General features: G+C 51.5%; 1 protein-coding gene across 8 annotated transcripts in view; it reads right to left on the bottom strand.

Annotated features, from left to right (window-relative positions):
* Sec16a (SEC16 homolog A, endoplasmic reticulum export factor) overlaps positions 1 to 8,663 on the bottom strand; it is a 37,212-nt gene that overhangs the window by 23,097 nt on the left and 5,452 nt on the right. For 7 of the 8 annotated variants that reach the window (XR_003850922.1, XM_029567722.1, XM_008841966.2 and 4 more), the window contains exons 2-3: positions 4,902 to 8,600; positions 2,883 to 3,019 (exon numbers count right to left, since the gene is read on the bottom strand). Coding sequence is in view for 7 of the 8 variants with exons in the window: in XM_029567722.1 (XP_029423582.1) it covers positions 2,883 to 3,019; positions 4,902 to 8,531 (3,767 nt within the window). In the remaining variant the exon portion in view is untranslated. The remainder of the gene's footprint in view (positions 1 to 2,882; positions 3,020 to 4,901; positions 8,601 to 8,663) is intronic. The other variant, XM_029567723.1, reaches the window with a different exon arrangement.

The raw sequence follows: 8,663 nt of genomic DNA on the forward strand, positions 1-8,663 counted from the left end.
CGTTAGTAGCAGGATAGATACGTGTGTGTGAGACAAACAAAACAAAAGAGAACAAAAGTGAGAAAGACAGCTCCCCTGTTAGAGAGTGTAGAAAGAAATAAACACACACACACACACACACACACACACACACACACACACACCCCACAGACATTCATCCAAGTGTTTTGGTTGTGAATAACTCTAACCAGAAGATCAAAAGCAGAAACAAAGATGAGATTATGGAATTCCCCATCATGCAACAAACTGAAACTGACTCAGCAAATTCACTGTCTGAGTGTTCTGCAGAACTGAACCCCTCTGCACTCAGTGCTGCACACGGGGTGAGTTTTCACACCATGCTTAGTGACACCATCATCCAAGTGTTTTGGTTGTGAATAACTCTAACCAGAAGATCAAAAGCAGAAACAAAGATGAGATTATGGAATTCCCCATCATGCAACAAACTGAAACTGACTCAGCAAATTCACTGTCTGAGTGTTCTGCAGAACTGAACCCCTCTGCACTCAGTGCTGCACACGGGGTGAGTTTTCACACCATGCTTAGTGACACCAAGAAGCACTGAGCCCCAAATCGACCTAAAATTCCGATTTCCTTCTTTTTCTTGTTTTTGAGACAAGGTCTTACTATGTAGCCCAGGGCTGGCCTTGAACTCATATCAACCTCCTGCCTAAGCCTCCAGAGTGACAGAATTACAGACAGAAGAGAGCCACCAGAAAACGCCAATTTCAACAACCTTTAGGAAAGCCACTGGCTACCTATGTTCTCTGTGCGGCCTTGGGAAGCAAATCTGTGAGACTGGTTGGGGCTGAGGTCCAACATACTGTCAGCCTCCTCCATGCAAGACAGACTGAACTGATAAACTGAACCCTGACTCCCATTACAGAAAAGGTGAGATTTAGTCAAATGAAGTGGTGTAAGGGCTTTAGTACTCTGGGATCCTTGAAAGTACCAAACAGTAGTTTTAAATTTTCTAATAACAAATTCTACACAATGCTTGACTTCTCAACATGGTTCTTCTCATCTCTCTTCAGGAACCTGTGGCTAGGCCAGGCTGTTTAGCTACGAAGACATCTGCTCACCCAGCTGCTCAGCCACAGTAGCAACACCAGTCTGGCCTTAAGGCCTTCAGGCTGGTCACTCCAGACATTTATCTACATGGTGGTGGTTTCAGAAAAACACCTTAACACAGAGCAAGTTCAAGAGCATGCCGTCACTGACTGCCCTTTACCAACCCATGTGCAGCTCAGGAATGACAGTCGCAAAATGAAAGAGGGGTCCCGCATCAAGGAGGTCCTGCGGCAACCTGATCTCCATAACACTGAGTGGCACAGCACTGGGTGTTCACACACAGGCAAGGGAACAAGAAGGCAGCCTCCCCGGCAGGCTGTGATGAAGGCTGAAGGCACTCAGAGGACCCCAAGCTGCAGCGAAAGCTGCAGCCAGTGACAAAACCCGGCAGAAGTGACTTGACCCAGCCTGAGGCTGGGGCTGTGGGACATCACACAGTCACCCTCGCCCTCGTCAGGTGAATTCTTGTGTGAAGCAGTGGGCAAGAGGAGAAGGCAAACTGACAAGGGGAAGGCTTGCCCTGGCTCCGCCCTCACCTTACTCTCTCCCTTTGGCCCGCTGGGAAACAGCTGTCCTCGTATCTCCCCACAGAGGTTTTTAATCGGAAGCTGTGAGTCAGATGCCACTTTCCAGGTGACACGGCATGTAACAGTTAATACTGTAGGAACGCTCTCACAATTGAGTGTGTATGTCTCAGTGTTAGGGACCAACCCAGGGCCTCCCACTAGGCAGGTACTCCAGCACTCACCAACGCTCTAGTTCAACAATTAAGTTCCTTGAGAGACCAAAGCCTCAGTGTTGCTATGCTTCATAGAGACCCAGAACATTAGCCCTGTGTGCCTGCACACGGTTCAGTATGCCTTTGGAACAAGGTATGCTGGGGCCAGCTAAATGAGCAAAGGCTTACAGGCAAAGCAGTCTGTTTTCAGATAAGACTCAAAGAACCAGTCTCCAGAAAAGTGTGAAAACAGCACACACACAACCTTAGCAACTGGAAGTTTCTAAGCTGGAGTGACACACCCCTGCTGCACAGCCAACTCCCACGAGTACCCACTGCTGGGCTTAACCAAGCTGGACAACGTCAAGAGCTGAGGTGGCAGAGTCCACAGTGACTGGGACCCATACCCCACTACTCTGCCCAATGTCATCAATGGCTTAAGTGGACGAGAGATCAAAAGCAGGCTGTGGGGAGCTGAGAAGGCAAGGTAGACTTGGACCACGCCACAGGCTTACACAGAGGGCACAATGCCAAGGTTCTTTGTAAATCTCTCCCCCATGACTGCAAAACAGGAGACATGGACAGCCAGCGCAAGAGATATGCAGGCTGCCGATGGGGAAGGGAGAGAGAAGGGCTGCAACAGAGCCAGGCACAGAACACAGGTTTTGGGGCCTATATTGGGGATTGCTTGATGGAGTCACGGATTATGTTACCTCTGTGATCAGTCCTCTCAAGACTTGTTGCTGCTGCAGTCTAAAAGCCCATTATCACACTGCCTGTGGAATGGATGTGCCTGGTGACAGAACAACGACCTATCCACTAGCAGAGGGCACTTCTTTATGGCCTTGCATAGGCTCTGGCCTGACTCGGGGGTGGGGCTAGCTCTGCTCAGACTGCATGTGGCAATGTGCTTAGTTCAGCTTAAAAACACACCCTGTCATTTGCCCATGCTGAAAAAATGGGTTTGCATTAATTCTTCATAAAGAATTATTCCCATCATACAACACAACACAACACAACACAACACAACGCAACACAGCAACACAACAGCAGTATGAGTATGAGAGGCCGCCATATGGGATGCAGTTCCCACCTGGGAGTGGGCCGGTCTGAGCAGTGACTGGCTCGGGAGCTGGGCCGCTCGGGCTCAGGGTATCGGTAGTTCTCGGCATAAGCAGACGCTGAGCTGTCACAGGGCCTGTATCGAGGCTCATACGGGCCATAGAAATCCTGTGGGAAGAAGGTGTGGGCACCATTAGACTCTATGACAAGCAGACCGAGTGGCCAGCTAGCTCTACGGTACACACTTCGGAAGCCCACGGCCCCAAAGCAGGACTGAAGGTGGAGGTGGGTCCTCACAAAAACAAGTGCAGGCCACGAAGGTAGCCAGCAGAAGCGCCTCAGGCCAAAGCCCCAGACACACCAAATGGTTTTTTCCTGCTGCAGGCTGCAACAATGTGCTTGTGCCTGGGTCGGCTACTACCCCAGTAAAGCAAAAGGACAGACCTCCACATGAATGAATCCCGGAACCACAGGTAACCTCACAAGAAAGGATCTCAGTGCTGGTTGTTTTGGAATTTGGGGTGGGGGTGGGGAGGAGGGTTGTTTGCTGGTTTATATTGGAGGTAGAATCTCACACTCTAGTCTAAGCTGGCCTGAAACTCACTATGCAGCCCATGCTGGCCTAAAACTTGCAGTAATTCTCCTGTCTCACCCTCCTCCAGGCCTGGCATGGCAGGTGTGAAACCATCACCTCTGGCTTAAAGGTCATATCTGATTCTGACAAGGATTTTAGCTTCATTACCACCCAAATATGACCTCAGCCCTGCCTCTGAACTGAGGCCGCAGTGGCCGTGTAGAGGTGATACAGGCATGAATCAGAGCTCATCCCACCCATGTGCAAAGCCTCAGCTCTGTCATCACCTGGCAGGTAACATGAAATCATGGGAAATGACTCTTCTGAGCGCTGGCGATTACAGCCAAAGAGGAAAGGATGCACTTTCATAGAAGAGACCAGGTTTGGGACACCCAAGGGGCCTGCAGTGAGCCTGTGGCTCCCTTCACTCTGCACCCTACTGTCATGCAGAGCTGAGCTTCCTTTATATAGAAATAAAATCTACAACTCCTCTTTCTTGAATCTGGGATTCACAGATCTGAGGCGCAAAAGTGTAACTGCTCACACAGGTACACCTGATGATGCCCCAGGCTGGCTGGGAGGCACAAGCCTGTGGCCACGCTAGCCTTCTCCTGAGGCTCCTTCTGGCCCATCCTTCCTAAGCAGCCACAGGGCCAAATGCTCTCAGACAGCACTCGAATTCAACACCCTGTGGCCCCAAACACTGGAGAACCTGGGTCTTCCATCTTTGTGTGACACAATCCATATACCTTGGCTGATGCTGGGTCTGGGCCATAGCTGAGGAAAAGCAAATGTATATGGACATGTCACATCATTTCAAACTACTGAGGCTAAATAGAACTTAAACAGCAGAAAGGACACAGCAAGCCTCCCAGTCTGCTGGGTCACTGCCATGCACTTAACAGAAGTCCGTATTTGTACTTTTGGGCTCTCACCTCTTCATTACTGTATGTGGATAATTTTTCCCTCAAAAATTTTATTTGCAAGAAGGGATTTAAAAGATTCCTAGAGTTATTCCTGTTGTGAATTTTATGAGTTGTTTTTTGTTGTTAAAACCATATGAAAAGCAAGGGAAAGATGGCTCAGTGAGTAAAGGCACTTGTCCCCAAGCTTGACGCCTTGTCTCAAAAAGCAAACAAAAAAATAACTTTAGACTTTCCCAAAGGCTAACCTGCTTCCCAAAGAGCACAACACATAACTCTGCAGTGAGCTGATAAATGTTCCAGGAAACAAGCGGCTCATTCTGTCAATTTAGAGATGTTGGGGTCCAGGAAAACAGCACTGGTATTACAAGCAAACCAACATGCTACTTCTGCGAGGACCCTCTAAGGGAAGACGTTTGCTGGTCGCCAGGGAGGGCTTTCTTCAGAGGCACCACATGGGTCTGAAGACAAGTCACACCTGGGAAAGACAGAGTGAGAGCAGCTCAGGGGCCAAAGGGAGGAGAGAAAGATGGTTACACACTAGCACTCTCACCTGGTAATACAGGGAGGCCGTCCCAGGATCCGACGGGTACCCTGACAGGTACTGAGGCGGGTAGGCGTCATACAGGGGTCTGTAATAGTAGCAGGATATAAAGTCTTGAGGTTGTAGGGCAAAAGCGCTCGGAGGCGGCGGGTGTAGCCACGGCTGCTCTGACCGCACAGCTGCCTGGCTGGAGCTGGTAGACACAACTGATGCACTGGAGGACTGAGGTGGCCGAGGTAGTGGCTGCTGGCCTGTGTCGGTTGGAGCTGGACTTGCTGGTGGCTGGGCAGAGCTTTCAGACTGTCCTTGTGTGGGTAGACTTTCTGGACTTGAAGGCTCCGGACATGTCACTTGGGGCATTTGTGAGGGAGAAGTCTGTGGCTGAGGAGTCACTAGCTCGGGCTGGGCTCTTTCTACGCCATACTGGTCCTGGGCACCTTTTGTTACCTGCTGGTAGAAATGGTCTGGGTTATGTGGCCCAGGCCCAGACTCTCTGGGATGAGTGGCAAAAGCCTGCTGAGAAGCTGTGCCATCTGAGTGGGGTGGGCTATACATTCTCACAGAATTTTCCAAAGTCCTATTTAATGTGAAGTCTAGGGCTCCAGCAGCTTCTTCCCAGTTACTGGAGCGATCTGCCTTATTGCTACTAGGCACCAAGGTACTGTCTGCGGGTGGAACTAACATCAGACTTGTGCTTCCAGCAGGGTTATTAACAAACTCAAGAGGAGCCTTTTCTGTATTAGGATTCTTTTGGCTTTCAGAAAGTGAGTTCTTTGGAACTGGATGGGACAGCTGCTGAACCAATAAACTGGCAGGATGACTAGAAATCATTTCAGAAGGCCCAGAACCTTGTGGTATGTGACTCTGGGTGACAGCACTGGTTGGAACCCCAGACACAGCAGCATGTTCTCCAGGATCACGACTGAGAGCCTGGCCGCTGCTCACGGTGGCTTTCTCCCCCATCACAGCGTCTCCCCAGGACTGATTCTTCTCATTAGGACTCAGCAAAGACACAGAAAGATTACTGGGCTGAGCCAAAGCATAGCTTTGATCAGGCTGGGCAATCAAGACAGGGTGATTATGCAAAGATTCAGTGGGCGGTGAGGACAGCAAACTCGCATAACCAGAACTTGCCTGCAACAGAAGGGCCTCCTCTTCTCCCACCTTGGGAGGGTTCTCAAGGTTCTCAGAAGCACCAGGACCTTCTTGGTTCGGCAAGGGTGGCACAGACCCTGGCTTCCGAGGCTGCTGCCCAGACGCTCCCTTTTCAGGATGATGAACAACTTCTGTCGGCTTTGGTTTCACAGGGACATAAAGTGCAGGGGCAGCAGGGGCCAGAAGGACATTGCCACCAAAATCTGGCAGCTCATTTTGTGCCCATAGAGTTGTGGCTGGGCTCTCGCACTTCACAGTCCCCTGGGCCCTGGCTGAGGGCCTCTTCTCAGGCACTGGGCGCACAGTATCTAAGGGTGGTCCCACTGTGTGTGAAATCAGGTGTCCAGCTTCCACGGTGGTGCTGAGAGACAGAGGGCAGGCCTGAGGTGCACACAGGGTCTCCATGTTGTCCGGTGGCTGCTCCAGGTTGCCTGGGGAAGCATCGGGTGGTGCGACAGCTGCCCTGTGCTTCTTCTGGCGGTTGCGGGTCCCCCTCACTTCAACCACCATGTTGGCACGATCTGCCTCAACTGGCTTCACCCCAACCAAGTGGGATTTTACCGGTTCAAAAGAACTATTTGCACTTGTCTGGAATACGCCTGTGGGTTTGGGGGGACTTGGGGTTGAGGGCTGGGACAGGCTGCTGCAGAGATTCTGGCTCCCGGTGATCTCATCGACTTCACCTCCAACAGGAGATGAATCAATCTGCTTAAAAAAATTCCCTGAAGGATCATCTTCAGGCTTTCCAACTTCTTGCTGAATGAAGGTACCTACCAATTCCTGGGGCCTGGCTGATGCAGGAGGACTCCTGTGGCTGTGGCTGCTGAAGCTGGATGACACGCTGTCAGGTCTCGTAGGGTGCAGTGACGTCTCCAGGCTCTCAAGATTCAGCCCCCCACCTCTGGTGAGACCCCCAGTAAGAGGCCTGGGGACAGCTGGCCCAGGAAGGGGCCCACATCGGAACTGATCGCTCAAGGAAGAGGGGTCCACACCTAGGGGCTCACTTGGCAAAACTTCTTGATTCTGAACAAATTCTAGGTTTTCAACGTTCTCGTACTGTGCACTGCTAGTATGGTGGGTCCCGGAACTCACAGAGTCACCCCAGGCATCACTAGTGGTGCTTTTAGTGGCCTGTTTGTCATGCTGGATCCCCGGAGACTGAGAAAAATAAGGTTGTGCATCTCCTTCCTGTTGGGCAGTCTCACTGCTGGGGCCTTTGAGAAAGGCCTGGTAGACACTACCGGCTCCGTGTGCAGGTGGCAGCGGATGGCCCCATCCGGAGCCGGAGGGAAAGCCATCCAAATCCAATCGGTCATCGAAGCCTGCTTTTTTGGGTGAGAGATTCTCCTCATTTTCTGTCTCTCCTTGGAAAAACATTGTGAGAGCTCCCGAGGCTGTTTCAGGCAGGGCATGGCTAGAGGCAGCCCCTGGGGGATGGTACACCTGGGTTTCGGGGCTGTTTCCCTGAGTGAAGGGATGACCAGGGACAGGGTCTGGCAGATGGTCTTTATTCACTCCTGGATTCTGTCTCAACTCTGGGCTTGCCCACATACTCCCAATTCTGGAATTCTGCCCAAAAGTATGTTTAGGGGGAAAGTTATTCAATGAGTGATTTCCACTTTGCTGGTGGACTACTTCATTCCCTCCACCACTGGCCAAGGGTGCTGGAGGAGACACTGCTGTAACATGGGCCTCATGGCCAGGCCCCTGGTGTAGATTTGATGGAGAGGGGAAATGGGGCAAGCTGGCAGCCTGGGGCCCTAAACTTTGAATGGGTCCCTCTGGGCAGGGTGCGTGATGCTGGTAAGAAGGCTGTGGGCCTCCCTGCACTAGCCCCCATGAACCTGGCATCTGTTGGCTAGGTTGGGGGAAAAAAGCGGATGCTGCTTGGGTCACAGCACCATCGTGTGAGGTGTGCTTACTCAAGGGTTGGTCAGGCCCAGGCCCACTATTATGTGGATGGCCCCCTTGAGGCTGCTCAGGACCCATTCCTGGAATGTACTGAGGTGCACGTGGCAGCGTCTGAACTTCAGGCCCTGAGCCAGAACCGACGACTTCAGCACGTCTACTGCTGTCTGGCCCGGTGAACGATGAAGGGATGGACACAGGAGGAAATGGGCTGGCATCTGCTCTGGGCTGTGACAGAGGTCCCGACAGAGGCTCCTGGGGTCCTTGGGAGCTATCCCCAGCATTTGTGGGAGGCACAGGCAAACCAGGCCACTGAGAAAACACAGGGAGGGCTGGTCCATGCAAACTGGGCAGGCTGCTTTTGGATGAACTGGCCACTGGTGTGTTTTGGAGCGTCTGTCTATTAAATGCAAACGGATCCGTTACTGGCTGCAATGGGCGAGTTATGGGAGCCACTGGTGCATTATTACTGGCTGGCCTCCTATAAGGGCTGTTGGCCCAGAACATGCTCCGAGGATTCCCAGCTGGGGGTGGTCCGGCCATGCTAGATGGGACTGCCTGAGGTGGTGGCTGCATGCTGGAGAGTCTTTTGCACAAGGAGATGCTGCTTACAGAGGCAGGGTAGAGTTTTCTCTTTAATTTGTGCTGAAAAAGAAAAAAAAAAAAAAAAAAAAAAAAAACGAAAAATCTATAAATTAAATTTTGGCT

This window comes from Nannospalax galili, unplaced genomic scaffold, assembly GCF_000622305.1.
Source record: "Nannospalax galili isolate Female #2095 unplaced genomic scaffold, S.galili_v1.0 scaffold1421, whole genome shotgun sequence".
Classification (NCBI taxonomy): Eukaryota; Metazoa; Chordata; class Mammalia; order Rodentia; family Spalacidae; genus Nannospalax; species Nannospalax galili.